Below are 17699 nucleotides of genomic sequence, written 5' to 3' on the forward strand. Positions count from 1 at the left end.
TAAAAGATGGTCAGTATACATTTAGAAACTCCATACTGTAAGATTACACAGGCACGTGGAAGAATAAGCAAGATCTTGGTCTTGTTTAAAAAAGAAAAGAGAAAAAGAAAAAATCAAGCCACATCCTGGAGTTGACAACAAGTGAGCAACAGCAAATGGCCATTAGTGTCATTAACATGTACTGTCTCACGCTTCCCAGTTAAATTTATGGAAGACACTATTAAATTTCAGACAAAATATATATATTTCTTTTAAATCTTTACAATAAATCAAGATGTAGAAGCTTACATAGGGCACATTTTTGTTTATTTAGGTACTCAATTCCATCTCCCTTGGATGCAAATAACCCTGGTGACAGTGTGTACAAAGTCTTCTCTTTGCTTTCTATAATTTTAAAGTAACACATTTGACTGTATTTAAGTCTGTGCAAATAATCCTTCAGAAGAAATATCCAAGATTCTGTTTGCAGAGGTCATTTTGTCTCTCAAAGATGATTAAATGAGTTTGTCTTCAGATAAAGTGCTCCTGTCCAGCAGAACTCAAAAGGCCTTCAAGCGTTCAAGAAGTGTAGTTCAGATAAGACTCGGTCATACGAATTCCAGCTTCCCGTGCCCACTGTACATGCCCCAGTGAACGAGCGAGAGGATCTTATCATTGCTGAGGTCTGCTTGTCTCATTTTATCACAGGTCAGACAGCAGTTCTCGTGCCCACTGACCGGCACCATGCATTCCAAGTCTAACTTTGCAACCTGCCCCTTTTTGGAATGGTGTCCGTGAAAGCTGTAGTGCAAACGGGAGAGCATCTGTTGCCGCTGATCCTGCAGCCTCTTGTTTTCACTTCTAAGCATCCTCAGGGCCAACATAATAAGCAACACTAAAATCAGCCCTCCAGCAATGGGCACGGCAATGACTGCGGCCCGGAACCACAACTCTTTGGAAGAAGTCAGCTCCTGCACCTTGGTGATAAGGTTTCTGCTACCATCGTGCTGATACCTGTTTCCTTGTCCTAAAGGAGTACAAAGAAAATGATCAAACTCCATGTTAACTCCTCCTAGGGATATATTCATAATCATCAATTCATTTTATCCAGGAATTCCATTAAAAAGCAGCTTACAATTAAATCAACGATATTTAGAAAACATTGCAAAACTATCTAAAGAAGCTTACAAACGCATTTGTTTACAGACTGTCATTACTGAGATGTAATGGCCTTTTAATGTCTTCAAAATGTTGAAGAAACAGGCAAAACCTATTATGTAGACAGACATCTAATGCTCAGGCAGACATAAAAGCCACTCAATCAAGATGCATCTTTGTATCCAGCCAGGCTTCTCCCTCTGGTGTCTCTAATTACATTAACAACAAAATCAATAGCAGACACACGAAGTCGTGGCTGTCACAAGTCTATAGATCAGGCAGGCATTCTGGTTAGAAACGGCTTCTACCTACCTGAGGCCTCACCCTTGGGAGGAGAGAGAACATCATGCAACCCTCTGTAATTGCACATGTCTTCATGACAGCATTCCAATGTGGGCATGGTGGTGCCAGAGTGGTTTCGGGCCTGTTTGGCTTGGCAGATGTCTGCCGTGCTTGCAAGAGAGTCCAGGCAGCCATGGGTGAGTGGGGAATTTGAGTTCTGAGGATCAAGAAGTCTAGAGAAGCAGGCACTGAGCTCAGATTTACACATATAACCAGTGGCTACACAGTGGGCAGCATCACAGTAGCATCGAATTTCACCTGAAAACAATGAGAGATCACGTCAAACTCTGCTCCAGAAACCAGATAAAGCAACTATTTAGGCAGCTGCTAAATCCCATATTCAAAGGCATGGAACTTTTAGATCATCCAAGCTCAGGGCTCCAGTCCATGGAGCCTGGAGAAGCCCTTCCCTGCAGCCAGTAGGTAAGTTTCAATCCAGTTAAATGTACTTTTGGCAATGTAGTAATCCCAATAGCAGGTTTCTGAGGAGTTTAGAGAGTCATTTTTTAAAAACTTGCTTTTTCAAGGAAATAGTAATGAGTATAATTTCTCCTACCATAACGTAAATCACGTTATTCATTTTAACCCTACATGACCATACAACATAAAATGCTAGGCTTTTTGATTTTGTCAGTATAAATATTTGATCGGAACTACTGAATTGTTTACTATCCCACAGGACTGTGCCAAGAGTTAAGAGCTTTAGCTAACACCTTATAAAGTTATTAACTAGAAACACAACAATCTAGAAATTGCCCAGGTCAGGAGGTTTTAAAACTATGAAACTAGGCAGCTATTTGCAACCTCTCTAGAAAAGGCAAACTTTTTGCCTATAAAGATCTTTTCATGCAGAGGAGCTTTTAGTCAGTATATTGTAAAACAGGAACTAGGCAGTTTACAATTAGTGGTTTACTTGCCAAAGTCAATTTCTTTCAGCCCAAATGGAAAGTCATAAAAGGTGGGGGGAGTATAAAACTGCAAGGCTAACTTCTCCTCCTCCTCCTCACAAGTTTTACATGTAATTTGACATGTGATCTAAAAGGGGAAACATTGAAACTGAAAATCCTCTGCTGGTTGAATGAAAAATCCTTAAGGAAACCTCAAATTTTCTACAGGAAGTGATTAAAAGTTTCCTTTATAAAAACTTATTTTGTGAGTTGCATGGCTTGGTTCACATTTTGTCACAGGGCAAGATTGGAGGCTTTAATATCAGTTTCTAGTTGAAATAATCTGGGTCTTAAAGTTATCACTAATACGATATCTACCTAGTGGACCCTGGTCGCTGTCACATGCCACAGCAAGTAAACTGAACTAATGCAGGAGCCTCTTCCAGTTTCCCGTCTGAAGATCCGAAACCTCCACTCTGAAATTAAACACCAGGATCTGCTGTTTTACAAACCTCTTCCCACCCTTACCTTTCTTCTTCCCCCTCTCTCTGATGCCGAGTAAGGTGTCTCATTTAATTATCTGTCCAAATTCCAGACCACGGTATGGTATGCTCTGCTTTCACCGGACACTGCCAGTGCTTCGGTTCTAAGAAAAACCAGCCCACTAAACACAGATCTTTAGCAACCCCTAACAGTCCAAAGCTGGGGTTCTCGCTCCTAAATCTGCACTCGCCATCCTGAGGTTGGGCCCAAGTTCCTTCTCTGCTTCACGTAAGAACCTCGCTTTGCAGAATCACTTCTCTGCTCTTTCTCCTCCTCGCTCCAAGCTCACTTTATTTTCCACATAAAGCTCACCAGTCTTCTGGGGTGATGACTACATATTCCTAGTTTGACAAATTCCATATACAGATTTAAAGTATAAATAAAACAGATTAAAAGCCCATTTTGACCCTATTAGTTTCAGACTTTGTACAGAAAAGGAAGACTGAATACAAGTAAAATGCTGCTTAAATGTTTATGAGAGCCTATTTAAAATACTGTATTTTCAATGACCTAAAAACAGCCTAATAAAATTTTGACAGGTAACTGGGAAAGTTCTAACTACTTTTTTTTTTTTTAATTGGAGCCACATTTTAAGCAAGGAGAATGGACTTTTGTACCACTGTATTAAAACTATATTTCTGTCGTTCATAAAGTTTCTTCCTGTGGCATGCAAAAGGCCAGAAAGGGGACTGGTATTTTGAAACTGTGGAACAATGCCCTTCTGTTTCTGCCCCCTTCTCGTTACTGTATGTAGTGATTAAACAAAAATGTCTGCTTTAGTCAAGATGGCTACAGGAGAGACTGCTGGCTTCTTTTAAAGCTTTTGAAGTCCGCAGCCGTCAGAAATCTCTGATCCCCTAATTATATCATTATCAGGCACATAGTTTCGGTATCTGTGACTTCATGTCAGCCTCAGTCCCTCCCTGTTCTGCCCGCCTTTGATAGGGCCAGGAGGCTCCCCTCTGCAAGCTGTAAGGGCTGTTATTTAGGGTTAATTACACCCTTCCTTCCAAAATAAATAAATACTGTAGCACATCATCCTCGCTGGGCTAACTTATGCTTTAACCTCATGCCTGCTACATAGCAATTAGAGAGAAGTAGGGGGGTGCAAAGGCTAAACAGTGCTTCCTACTTAAAAAAAAATTATCTGTTCACAGAACAGTAGGTAGATTTCATAGCAGGGAGGTGAGGGGAACCTTGAAATTCAGAGGAAGCTCGGGTTATTTCTATCTAAAAGGTGAAAGCCTGCAGAGGAAAGAAGGAACTGACCCGCTGCCTTTGCCTTTTTTTTTTTTTTTCGTCTTGTTTGTAAAATATGAGGTGAGTAGGAAATGAGACGCTGACAGAGCCTACTCCTCCTGGCTACTGAAAAGCAACACAGCACACACTCCTGCACACCTCGGACACCTTAACTCCCAGGGAAACCCAAACACTCGCTCGCACACACTCAGAGAGACGTACGCAGAGACACACACAGAGACTCAGATACACATTCAGAGATACAAAGACACTTAGAGACAGACATAGAAATGCATTCAGAAAGACACTCAGGGTCACAGAGATACATTGAGAAATACAGAGACTCAGACACATTCAGAGACACAAAGACTCAGAGACACAGAAATGCACTCAGAGATAAATTCAGAGACATACTCAGAGACAGAGATACACTGAGTGATACAAAGGTTCAAACACACATTCAGTGACACAACACTGAGAGAGACACAAATGCTTTCAGAGATACTGAGGCTCAGAGACACACGCACAGAAATACATCCTGAGGCACTCACACAGACACACTGCGGGCAAGCGGCAGCTACGGGCCGGGGTCTGCGATTCCTCCCGGTCGTCCGGGCCCCCAGGGTGAGGAGGCGGCGGCGTCGAGCCGAGACTCCGGCCTCGCTCCCCGCTGGGCTGCAAACGCGCCACTCCCCGCAGGCAGAGCCAAGAGGACCCTCTGATTATCGACTGCCCTGAGATCGGAGTCCGCATCCACGCGCCAGGCCACCGCCGCGACTTCTAAGAACACAGTAACTTGTCGCGACCTGCGGCTCCGGCGCGGGAGGGAGCCTCGCCCACCGCTAACAAAGCCTCTGCAGCGGGCTCCAAAGCCCCGCGACGGGTACGGGACCCCGGGCTCTTGCGCCCCCGGCACCCACCTTTGGTGAGCAGCACGGCCATGGCGCAGAGCTCCAGCTGCAGCCAGATGAAGATGTAGCTGGAGTGGCGATCCATTGACGCCCCGCACAGCCGCGGCGCCCCCGCCGGCTCCCGGAGCCCGGGCTCGGCGGCAGCCTACTACCCCCGGAGCGCGCAGGGCATGGGCCCTGCCCGGAGCGGCGGGCGCCGTCAGCGGCGGGGCTGGGGTTCGGGCCGCGGCCAGAGCATGGAGCGCGGCTACAGGGCGCGCCCAGGAGCCCAGAAAAGTTTCCCGGTCCCGCCTCGGCGGCCACCGGCTCCCTTGCCCCACTCGACTCTAGGGCTGCACGCTAGCCCCGGGCACCGACGCGGGCCAGGGTGGGCTCCCGGCCTTCAGTCCCCGTTAGCGGCCACTCTCCGCGAAGAGGGCAGGGGCTCCCCAGAGCGCTAGCGCATCCACCGCAGCTCCCGCCCGCGCCAGCCCAGGTCCCGCCGGCTCCGCGCCGTAAATAGCGCCCCGCGCGGGGAGCCAGCCCGGGCGGCCCCGCCTCGCCCCGCCCCGCGGCGTCCGATTGGCCGCCGGGCTCCTGTCAATCCACCCCGCAGCTAGGGGCGGGCCCAGACGCGAGCGCTGAGGGACCTGCCCGGCGGCTCCGAGCGGCGCCGGCGTCTGGGGCGCCCGGCTGGGGCGCTGCTGTCTCCCGCGCTCCCCCTTGCGGAGGCCTGCGCGTCCATGACCTTCGCGAGGCTCCGCGGGAGCCCAGCCCCGGGACCCGCTCGGAAACCCGCCTCCGAGACCCTGACGGCTCAGTCTCGGGCGGTCAGCGTCCCCCAGCCCGGAGCTTCTTTTGGGTGCCCCCCAAAACACGCAGGGGGGCTGCGTGGTGGTCCTCCCCGGCCGCACTGCGTTTTCTGGAGCCCCCAGGGGCGAGTGACGACGCTCCGGCCTGTGCAGATGGCTGAAGAGGGTTCGGGTGGGAACCTGGACGAGGCGGCCCAGCGCTGAGGTCTGCGTTCAGCCTTCGCCCCCCACCCCCTTAGCGTGTCCGCCTCGAGCTGCCAGCCAGGGGATCAATAAAGCCCAGACAGACCGACTGTTGATCAGTTAGGAGCCGCTAGGTTCTCCCGGGTACACGGGACGAGTAGCCGGCTAGAGACACTTAACGAAAATTAGCAAATCCAAAAGCACCCGGCGCCAGCGAGACGACACTGGCCGAGACTGACACTCAATTAACCACCCCCCAAACAATCGCTGGCAAACACGCCGGCTGACCCTGATCAATATCAGCCCCGCAGTGATCTCCTCCTTGAGATGCTAATTCATTTATTAGGGATCGCGGGGCTGCCCTTCCCAAGGTACTCAAGGTGGTCTTGCTGTAGTTTTTTCTTCCCTCGGCTCTGGAAGGAATTAAGCTTAAAACTCATTATCTGAGGGAATGTTCTTTTATCCTCTCCCTCCAAAACCTGAGATGAACAAAAGTCAACCATTTGCAAAATTCTTCTTGAGAATCTGCCAGAGCTTCCCTACCCGATATGTCAAAAGGGGGTGGGGCGGGGTGGGGAAAGAAAGAAAGAGAAGCACATTTCATGCTAAGGTGAGAATTATAAAGTCAAATCCTTTAGGACTAGAGTGCAGACATGAGCTTTAAGACTAAGAAAAATGTATCTATGTCTTGAGGACTGAAAGTCAAGGCGAACATACCTCAAACGCCTAACCTTTTAAAGCTGTTGAAAGTCTGCAGAGCTGCAGGATGTACTTAATGAAATTGCCTTTGAAAAATAATGTTTATGTGCAGAAAAATAAAATAATTTCATAAACTGAGGCTCAGACCATTACTTCTCTAGATCAAAATTGCATCTAAAAGGAGAGAAGGAGAAGCCCAGCAGAACTTTTAAAAGAAAATTAATGGCCGGGCGCGGTGGCTCAAGCCTGTAATCCCAGCACTTTGGGAGGCCGAGGCGGGTGGATCACGAGGTCAGGAGATCGAGACTATCCTGGCTAACATGGTGAAACCCCGTCTCTACTAAAAATACAAAAAACTAGCCGGGCGTGGTGGCGGGCGCCTGTAGTCTCAGCTACTCGGGAGGCTGAGGCGGGAGAATGGTGTGAACCCGGGAGGCGGAGCTTGCAGTGAGCCAACGTCGCGCCACTGCACTCCAGCCTGGGAGACACAGCGAGACTCCGTCTCAAAAAAAAAAAATAAAAATAAAAATAAAAAAATAAAATTAAACTGGTTAGGGCACCAGGTAAACAGCAGGTTTCTCAGACAAGTTTCTTAAGGGGCGTGCTGACAAGTCAGTCCTGGGGCCGAGTTTGATTAGAACTTCCTGGCTACTAGAACCTTGACAAGTTAACAATTGTAAGGTTTTTATGCAGGCAATACTTTTTTTTCCGAGACGAGTCTGGCTCTGTCGCCCAGGCCAGAGTGCAGTGGCACTATCTCGGCCCACTGCAACCTTCCACTTCCCCGGTTCAAGCGATCTCCTGCCTCAGCCTCCTGAGTAGGTGGGATTACAGGCGCGCGCCACCACGCCAGGCTAATTTTTGTATTTTTAGTAGAGACAAGGTTTCACCATGTTGGTCAGGCTGGTCTCGAACTCCTGACCTCGTGATCTGCCCGCCTCGGCCTTCCAAAGTGCTGAGATTACAGGCGTGAGCCACCGCGCGCCGGAGGACAATACTTTTTATGTAATGATACACTTTCTTTTAGAGAGTCAATTATTAGCTAAAAGGAAACTTTCAGGGTATATTCGTTCAACCTGGCCTCCCACGGTAGGCCAGGCTTGCAATGTCTGGGGTTATAAAGATGTCAGAAACTAGATAGTAAATCTCAAAACAATGGAGCTGGACAATGATAGAGATTTATGTGCATAATGTTACGATGCCTAAAAGAAAGAGGATAACTAGCCTAGGAAGGTAAAGAGAGCCAGTAAAGTCTCCTAGAAGCAATGATACTAAGGATTAGAAGACCATTACAAGCACAGAGGACCACAGGAATTTAGGCAAGAAATTATTTGATTGTGTAGGGTAGTAGGGGTGGTAAGTAGCGAACAGGTAGTTGGGATGACAAGCAAGTCTTTGTGATTGCAGCATAAAATGTGAAGAAGTGAACAGAGACGTATCAGAAATGAACCATATTTCCCTTTGATGCAGATAAACACTTGTTTAATGGAAGAGGTCTGGGGAATGTGTTGGTGAAAGTTGCATTTTAATAGACACTTTCTGAGTGTCTCCCAGCCCAATTCAGAGAATGTCTCTTTTCCCTGGAGTGGGCGTTGCAACCTGATTAGGAGACTCTGACCCTCTAGCCATAACTAGTCACATGACCCAGGTTAGGTCAGTTAGAGTCTCTCTTCTGTGTCTTTGAACAGACATGCTGCTCAGTCCCTCAAGGTCATTTCACGGGAGACATAAAAATTTTGCTTTGTGGCAGCTGTAGTCCACCTGTCTGCAAAGAAAGAAAAATGATGAAGATATGCAAAGTGGCAAAGACTGAAATCCAAATGGATTTCCAGTCACTCGGCCTCACTTCTTGTCCTTAGGTTAACTCAGTAACCTTAATAAAGTCCCCTTTTTACTTAAGGTTCTTTTCCTTGCAACCCAAAGAAACCAAACTAAGATATTTGTATTTTATTGAATTAATGTTGACTTTGAGCACTCCAGGTTGTATATGTTTTTTGTTCCAAGTCCAGTTCTGAATAAGAACTTGGGATCCATTTTTTAGACAATGATTTCAACTATTTTGTTTTTATTATTAATGGGCAAACTTTCTAAATGACAAGAAATTAAAGAGAAACAAGTCTGCACTTTGTCTAATGGTTCTGGGGAAGACACGGACTTTTCAACTAAATGAATCAGAGTGTTTGAATCAATGTAGAATACCAAAATCATTTTAGGGATAATGTGTCAATTATGAGGCCATATCAATAGCTGAGAGAATAGGCAACAATTTTAATTCAATTTAAGACTCTTAAGGCAAATTGCTTCTCTAGAGAATTTTACTTATGCTTTGCACATAATTCAGTTATTACTTTCCTACATGTAGGTTGATAAGTAGAGGGAAAAAAAATAGTACAATCTACTGTCCTTTTGAAGTTTAAAGCAAGAAATGAAATCAATGACCAAAATTCTTTTTACACCTACAAAAGGATTCTGAAAATACCTGGGAACAAGCTATCTATACCCAAGAACAGAAAACTGATTCTACACTTAACTGAAACATTTAAACAGTATAATAGTTTTTTATTACTTTCAAACAGCATTCAAGATATAATTTATCCATGGGATATATATATACACACATATTTTTTTTTTTCTTTTTTCTTTTTTTTTGAGATGGAGTCTCGAGACCAGCCTGGCCAACATGGTAAAACCCCGTCTCTACTAAGCACAACAAAAAGATTAGCTGGGCTTGGTGGTGCACGCCTGTGACCCCAGTTACTCGAGAGGCTGAGGCACAAGAGGCTCTTGAACCCAGGAGGCGGAGGTTGCACTGAGTCCCGAGATCGCACCACTGCACTCCAGCCTGGGTGACAGAGTGAGACCCTGTCTCTAAAAAAGAAAAATAAAAAAACTGTAGGCGGGGCACGGTGGCTCACACCTGTAATCCCAGCACTTTGGGAGGCTAAGGAGGGCAGATCACTTGAGGTCAGGAGTTCGAGACCAGCCTGGCCAACATGGTGAAACCCCATCTCTACTACAAGTTACAAAATTAACCGGGCGTGGTGGTGGGTGCCTGTAGTTCCAGTTACTCTGGAAGTTGAGGCAGGAAAATCACTTGAACAGGGAGGTGGAAGTTGCAGTGAGCTGAGATCACACCACTGCACTCCAGCCTGGGCAACAGAGTGAGACTCTGTCTCAAAAAAAAAAAAAAGTTTGTAAAACTACAAATTTGGAATACAGTAAGAGTCTTCCCTAGTTAAAGATCATTACTTTAGGAACTTGACAATGGGCATTATTTATAAGCAGATAGTATCGGATACATTCTGTGTCATCCTTGGCTTCTGCATAAGTCTTTGTTCTATTAAGTTGTGTAATATAACCCCCAATTAGGCCAGCAGAACTTCAAAAAATTACTCAGTAGCTGCTAGTTTTGCCTAGCTGATGCCAAATTACCAGTTTGATTCCCTTTGTTTTGCTTTGTTTTAACTAAAATGATGAATTAATCTTTTAAAGTTGACAAATTATCTTAAGCAAATTTCTGCCTAACAGAATGCTATTCAGGAATGCAATGCAAAAGTATTTTTTAGTTTTTTCCCCTTAGCTGATAAGACCTCACTTAATTTTTTAGAATAAAAAAAAAAAAAATGTCATGGTAGTTAGAAATTCAGCCAGTCATGGTAGTTAGAGCCTGTAATCCCTGCACTTTGGGTGTCTGAGGTGGAAGGATTGCTAGGGTTCAAGACCAGCCTGAGCAACATAGTAAGACCTAACGTATTAAAAAAAATTTTAATTATTAATATATAAACCATTGAAATCCAGAAGCTTTGATATTTTTATTAGAGAACCAAATATTTAGACCTTTCCTTGAAATGGGATGAAATCTTTCATCCTTCCTCAGCACCCACCCATGCTTCTCCCTCTCCCCACTCTCGCTGCCTTTGATGGTCCAGTAATGGCTCCTATTATCCTATCCTGTCCTTTAGAATCTCAAACTCAAATCTCAGTGACCCAATTGAATAAGGTATTTTGCAGCGGAACTTCAGTATTCTATTTGCTATTATATTCTGGCCACGGTCACTGTTTTTACTTCATAATAATTCCTGAGAAAATAACTAACTATATAGTATTTGTTTTATCATTTACAAAGTATCAAGACACACATTATATTTGATGTGTGAGTTCAAGCCATGAAACAAAATGCCAGCCAAACGTGCATATCTTCAAATATTTAATGCATTTCAACGAGATTTATGGACAGAAGTTATAAAGAGAGTACACCCTAAGTGAGGTCATCAATGAACAGAATTCTTGTTCTTATCCTTGGTATTAAGGGAAGAACTTCTTATGCATTTTTCTCAGATTGAATAATCTTCCTTTGTTCTATCTGGTCACCTAACAAATGATCTCCTATTCTGCTATGAATCCCTTAAACACAAAGAACTCTCTGATAAGGTAGGCCGGCTCACAACTATAATCCCAGCTACTTGGGAGGCTAAGGTGGGAGGGTCACTTGAAGCTAGGAGTTTGGGACCCGCCTGGATAACATAAGGAGACTCTGTCTCAACAAAAAGTATAGCAATTAGCCCCATGTAGTGGGGAGCACCTATGGTCTTAGCTACTTGGGAGGCTGGGGCCAGTGGTTCAAGGCTACAGTGAGCTATGATTGTAGCACTGTACTTCAGCCTGAGTAACAGAGTGAGACCCTGGTCTCTAAAAAAGCAAAAGCAAAACCAAGTAACTCTCTACTGTCCCATTCACAATTTAGTGCCATTTAGTTACATGTTTAGCCTATGCTTTCAAAGACATCATTTAAAATCCTTTAAAACATCTATGTGGCCGGCATGATGGGTCACACCTGTAATCCCAGCACTTTGGGAGGCTCAATCAGGAGCATTGCTTGAGCCCAGGAATTTTGAGACCAGTCTAGGTAACATAGGGAGACCCCTATCTCTACAAGAAAATTAAAAAATTAGTCAGGCGTGGTGGCTCACACCTGCAGTCCCAGCTACTTGGGAGGCTGAGCTGGGAGGGTCTCTTGAGCCAGGGAGGTAGAGGTTGCAGTGAGCCATGATTGCACCACTGCACTCCAGCCTAGGCCACAGAGTGAGACCCTGTCTGAAATAAATAAATAAGTAAAAATAAAACATTTATAGTACAACGTTAGTCAACTTGTTGGAAGAAAGAGGCACTAAAGATTAATTTAGGAGGGGTTTGTGGTGTGGACACAATAGGCTTACGGTATGGTTACTACTAACTGGTGATTGACAAGCACCGCTTATCACCTCAGGTAGCCAACCTTCCTGGGGCCGAAGCCAGAGACTTGGGCCTCTTTCTCTCAGGGTTGTCTTTGCTTCTCGCCTCTCTGCCATTGGGCTGTCATCCTCTCCTTATTTGTAGGTTTTACTTTCATAATTTCTGCTTGTTTTTGTCCAATCATAAGTCCCCTATACAGAGAGATACTGCCCAAGAGATGGTTTCACCTTCTATCACTACTGCAAACTATCACAGTCGTTTGTTCAGCTTACGGAGACACCATCCCCAAATACTCAGTCTGTGACCTCTTTAGCTTGGGTAGGGTTCTGGCTGATATGAAACCTGGGTACTGCTCTCAGCAAGGGTGTGAGCCAGAAAGAACACACGGAAAGAGGTATGGGCAGGCTGGCACCATAAAGCATGCCATATTATATAAAGTTAATTCACCTATAAGGAAAAATAAAGTAGGCCAGGCTCAGAGGCTCACACCTGTAATTCCAGCACTTTGAGAGGCTGAGGTGGGAGGATCACATGAGTTCAGGAGTTCGAGACCAGCAGGCCCAGTAGCAGATGCCTGTAGTCTCAGCTACTTGGCAGCCTAAAGTAGGATTACTTGAGCCCAGGAGTTCCAGGCTGCAGTGAGCTATGATCACACCACCACACTTCAGTCTGGGCAAGAGAGAGAGACCATCTCAAAATAAAAGAAAAATGTTAGTGAGTGAATTTTGACGTTCGCCAAAAGGCTGAGAAGTGATTAGTGAGTGGAATTAAGATCAGTCCTCCAAGTCAGGCGCGGTGGCTCATGCCTGTAATCCCAGCACTTTGGGAAGCCGAGGCAGGTGGATCACTTGAGGTCAGGAGTTTGAGAACAACCTGGCCAATATGGTGAAACCCCATCTCTACTAAAAATATAAAAATTAGGTGGGCATCGTGGTGCACACCTGTAATCTCAGCTATTGGGGAGGCTGAAGCAGGAGAATCTCCAGGAGGCAGAGGTTGCTGTGAGCCGAGATAGCGCCACTGCACTCCAGCCTGGGCAACAAAGTGAGACTCTGTCTCAAAAAAAAGAAAAAAGAAATCATTCCTTCAAATTATTACTTCTGTGTGACTTTATCACTTGAGTGTTTGCTATCATCTAAAATAATATAGCCATTTGAAGACAGCCCATTTTAAACAGACTGAAGACTCAGAACCTTGCAGAGTCCAGGACCATTTTGAACTCCTGGATCATTTTTAATATACAACAAACTTGAACAGCTCGTCTTCTTAGCGGGGCCATGGCAACGAGCAGAGTTTTTATTAGCTTCTTGAGAAAGATGAGTATTTGGAGTGAATAGTCAACCTGGCATTTTCCACATATAGTGGAGGGGGAAGGAGCAGGCAAGATGCCTGTGATGCAATGTCTATGAGCAATGACATTGCTTGCCAGTCTGTATGGAATACATGAGCAAAATCCATCAACATTACAGCCAAAGAGTCAAAGTAGTCACTTGTTTCCTTGGAGGTCCATCCACTCGACTCCACCCCGTACCACTTAGTTGATCCTCATTAAATCATAGGAGTATATAAAAAGAGTTCTCTGGGCCTGGCATGGTGGCTCGTGCCTATAAACCCAGCACTTTGCGAGGCCAAGGAGGGTGGATCACTTGAATCCAGGAGCTCAAGACCATCCGGGGCAACATGGTGAAACCCCATCTCTACTAAAAATACAAAAATTAGCTGGGTGTGGTGGTGCATGCCTGTAATCCCAGCCAATCAGGAGGCTGAGGCTGGAGGATCACTTGAGCCAGAGATGGGGAGGCTGCAGTGAGCCAAGATTGCACCACTGCACTCCAGCCTGGGTAACAGAGCAAGGAAGAAGTAACACTAAAGTAAGAAACTGAAGTCCTGCATTTGTATCCACACTCCATTACTCAATATTTTGTTTATTTGTTTGTTTGTTTTTTGAGACAGGGCCTCGCTCTGTCACCCAGGTTGGAGTGCAGTGGCACAATCTCAGCTCACTGCAGCCTCCACCACCATGGCTCAAGTGATCCTCCCACCTCAGATTCCCCAGTAGCTAGGACTACAGGTGCATGCCACCACACCCCGCTAATTTTTAAATATTTTGTAGAGACAGGGTCTTACCATGTTGCCCAAGCTGGTTGTTTATTTTATTATTATTATTATTATTATTGAGATGGAGTCTCGCTCCATTGCCCAGGCTGAAGTGCAGTGGAGCAAGCTCACTGCAGCCTCTGCCTCCCGAGTTCAAGCCATTCTTGTGCCTCACCCTCCTGAGTGGCTAGGATTACAGATGTTTGCCACCATGCCTGGCTAATTTTTGTATTTTTGATAGAGGCAGGGTTTCACCATTTTGGCCAGGCTGGTCTCAAACTCCTGGCTTCAAGTGATTCACCTGCCTCAGCCTCCCAAAGTACTGGGATCACAGGCATGAACCTCCATGCCCAGTATACTCAATGAGTTTTTATGAGCCAATCAATTGGCCCCTTGGTACTCAGTTTTCTTGCCCATAAAATGAGAACAAGAGTGTTTGGTAGCCTGCCTGCTCCAGAGATCGCTACTAGTGTAACTTGAGGTCTTCATGTACGTTTTGTTAACTGTGAATCTCTATAGAAATGGTGACCAATTTGCCTTAGAAATTGGTCTAAGGAAAAATTTGTAATCTTTGAATGTATTTATGATGACTTCAGGACTTCCCAGGTGGTTTCAGGATCTTCTCCTCCCTGGAGCTGAAGATTTGAAGTGCAAATAATGTTAATGCCAAGTCAGCCCGTGGCCTGGGCAGGGTGATGGTATCTCTCTGAAAACGCAGGAATCTTGCCAACAAAGGTTTGCTCCCATGACTGGTGATAGTCCAAGAATCAGCCGAGGCAAATTGGTTGGCTAACTTATCATTACGCAAGAAACTTAGCTGCTCTCATGGAACCATAACTCGTGCCTCTAGTCTGCTGGAAAAACACAAGAAGTATCTTCCACCCTGCAACATGACACCTTTAGATAACCCATCTCTAGTCCGATGGCATTTTTCGAAGAAGTCTGATGTTGCTTACTCACTTTCAAACGGAAGCATTTCCTAAGAAAATCCTGATTAATTATGGATACACTTGCCATGAACTGTACTCATGAGCTGTCCTTTTTTTTTTTAGGGATAATCAAGAGATTTCTGAAACAGCTCCTGTCCTCAAAATGCTTCTAAGAATCCACCTGCCTTTTTTTTTTTTTTTTTCTTTTTCAGATGACTGCTTAATTTTAACAGAGGTCTGTAGGAATGATGGGAAGGGGCACTGGTACTTCTCTCTTTTCTAATCCTTCAAGTCATCCCTGAAGATCCGCACTGTTTTTCTGGAGACAGGTGAGGTCCAGCCCCTGAAACAGGCAGACAGTGCAGAGAGAAGAGCCTATGTTTTTGCATTTTTGTCAGAGGTGATATATCAAGGTACAATCAAAGCCTTTTCACATCTGAAGTCTTTTCGTTCCCATCAGCCAGTACGACTCCAGCGAAGAGAGAGGGAAGAGGGAGAAGGGGGTGTCCAGGAAGATTCACCTTCCTATTGACAGATCGGGAAGTTTCGGGAAAATGTACTCCAGGCTCCACACATTGTTACTGATTCCCGGTTCGTTGGAATACATGTAGAAAAGTACTTAGAGAAATTAGTTTAAGTATAAGATAAATACTGATCCCCGGGTCCCTCTAAGTTTCCACTGACAATAGCAAAACAGCAGCCGCAGCGCCATTTCGGTTCAGTCGGAGATATTAGCATCCGTTTTAGGCAGGGAGAACATCCAAAAAGATCGATACCGAGGGGAGGGCGAGGCTGGGAGAGCGATCGGGAGCCGAGAGCGAGTGAGCGAGAGAGGGCGAGGAGAAGGAACGGGAACCAGCGAGAGATCCCTCGGGGGAAATGCAAACGCTGGAGAGAGGCACCAATTATGATAATTGAAGGTAATGGTGCTGAGGCGCCAAGGAGCTCTGCGCTGTTTTACATCATCCAGCTCCAACCCAGACGCGCCCGAGCCCGCCCCTCCCCGGCCGGGCCCACGCCCTCCCGGGCTCTCTGGGGCCCCTGCCCCGGTCCGGCCGCGCGCAATTCGGGTGCCTAGCGCGTCCCAGCCGCTTTCTGCCTCCCCTACCGCCTCCTCTGTGCTGACTTATGGAGCGACCCCGACTTGTCGCAAAATAAAAGGGGGGCACAGACACTTGTGGGCTGGACAGACTTCCCCAGGCTAGAGTCTGTAGTGACTGGAGACATCCCTGTCCCGATCCTGGTACCAATGCGCCCCTGTTTGCGCTGTAGTTCTCAGTCTCGCTCCCACCGTAACCTCCTTCCCCCTTTCCCCTGTAACTTGGGAAATTTAAACCAGCGTCTTAAAAATAAGCTGCGTGGGAGCCCGGGAGTTCGTGAATGTGGCGGACAGGATTGGAAAAGATTTTATTGTTGTTGAACTTCTGACCAAAATGGGATCTTTGAATCACTGAATTTTAAGGAGTCAGGACAGATGAAACAGCAGTTTCCCCGACCTAGAGATTCAGAGAAGAGACCCAGGGACTTTAGGGGCCGGCCTCGGTATGAGTGAGGTGTGTTTTTCAAAGCTACCGGGTTTTGTTTGTTTGACTGATTTCCTTCCTTCTTTCTTTCTTTCTTTCTTTCTTTCTTTCTTTCTTTCTTTCTTTCTTTCTTTCTTTCTTTCTTTCTTTCTTTTCTTTCTTTCTTTTCTTTCTTTCTTTCTTTTCTTTCTTTTTCTTTCTTTCCTTCCTTCCTTCCTTCCTTCCTTCCTTCCTTCCTTCCTTCCTTCCTTCCTTCCTCTCTTTCTTTTCTTTCTCTTTCTTTCTTTTCTTTCAATATGTTTCCCTTTATTTTGAAATTGAAACAGCAAAATGAAGTGGTTTGTAGCTGAAACAAACTTCACGGGAAGGAAAACTGGAGTGTTCCCTCATCTATCAAAGAACAAACGCCAAGGTCTGCACCAGCTGCCCCACCTCCCCCAGACAGAGCAATGAACAGATTAAAGGATGGGAGGAAGGATACAATCAAAATCGGGTGGTCATGGCTGGCAGATAAAAATATGGAACGCTTCACGACTTTGCGTGTCATTCTTGTGCAGGGGCCTTGCTAATCTTCTGTGTATCGTTCCAATTTTAGTATATGTGCTGCTGAAGCGAGCACCCCTTTTTTGTTTTGTTTTGTTTTGTTTTGAGACGGAGTCTCGCTCTGTCCCCCAGGCTGGAGTGCAGCCGATCTCGGTTCACTGCAACCTCCGCCTCCCGGGTTCACGCCATTCTGCCTCAGCCTCCCAAGTAGCTGGGACTACAGGCGCCCGCCACCACGCCCGGCTAATTTTTTGTATTTTTAGTAGAGACGGGGTTTCACCTTGTTAGCCAGGATGATCTGGATCTCCCGACCTCGTGATCCGCCCGTCTCGGCCTCCCAAAGTGCTGGGATTACAGGCGTGAGCCACCGAACCCGGCCTTTTTTTTTTTTTAAATAGAGACAGGGTCTCGCTATTATGCACCGCCTGGTCTCAAACTCCTGGCTTCAAGTGATCCTCCTGCCTAAGCCTCCCAAAGCCCTGGAATTACAGGCTTGAGCCACCATATCTGGCCAATTGATTGCTTGCTTGCTTTTTAAAAAATTTTTATTTTTGAGATGGTGCCTCACTCTGTTGCCCAGGTTAGAGTGCAGTAGTGCAATCTCAGCTCACTGCAACCTCTGCCTGGCTTCAAGTGATTCTTC

General features: G+C 45.9%; 1 protein-coding gene and 1 non-coding gene across 2 annotated transcripts; both read right to left on the reverse strand.

Moving 5' to 3' along the window:
- Nucleotides 1-220: 220 nt before the first annotated feature.
- Nucleotides 221-5550, reverse strand: BAMBI (BMP and activin membrane bound inhibitor). Its single transcript, XM_003903505.4, has 3 exons — nt 5069-5550; nt 1450-1737; nt 221-1006 (listed from the first exon to the last, which is right to left on the reverse strand). Exons 1-3 carry the CDS (start codon nt 5142-5144, stop codon nt 588-590), a joined length of 783 nt encoding a protein of 260 aa, XP_003903554.1. The 5' UTR covers nt 5145-5550; the 3' UTR covers nt 221-587.
- Nucleotides 5551-17025: 11475 nt separating this feature from the next.
- LOC116269647 lies at nt 17026-17132 on the reverse strand. The gene has a single exon (XR_004177254.1). It is a non-coding gene; the product is annotated as a U6 spliceosomal RNA (small nuclear RNA).
- Between the last annotated feature and the right edge of the window lie 567 nt (nt 17133-17699).

This window comes from Papio anubis, chromosome 11 (genome assembly GCF_008728515.1).
Source record: "Papio anubis isolate 15944 chromosome 11, Panubis1.0, whole genome shotgun sequence".
Classification (NCBI taxonomy): Eukaryota; Metazoa; Chordata; class Mammalia; order Primates; family Cercopithecidae; genus Papio; species Papio anubis.

Coding starts and splice junctions, on each gene's coding strand:
- BAMBI (XM_003903505.4), bottom strand. CDS start 5,144: ATGGATCGCCACTCCAGCTACATCTTCATCTGGCTGCAGCTGGAGCTC. Junction 1,738..5,068: donor GGCCGTGCTGCTCACCAAAG/GTGGGTGCCGGG, acceptor CATTGTTTTCAG/GTGAAATTCGATGCTACTGT. Junction 1,007..1,449: donor TCCCAAGGGTGAGGCCTCAG/GTAGGTAGAAGC, acceptor GTACTCCTTTAG/GACAAGGAAACAGGTATCAG.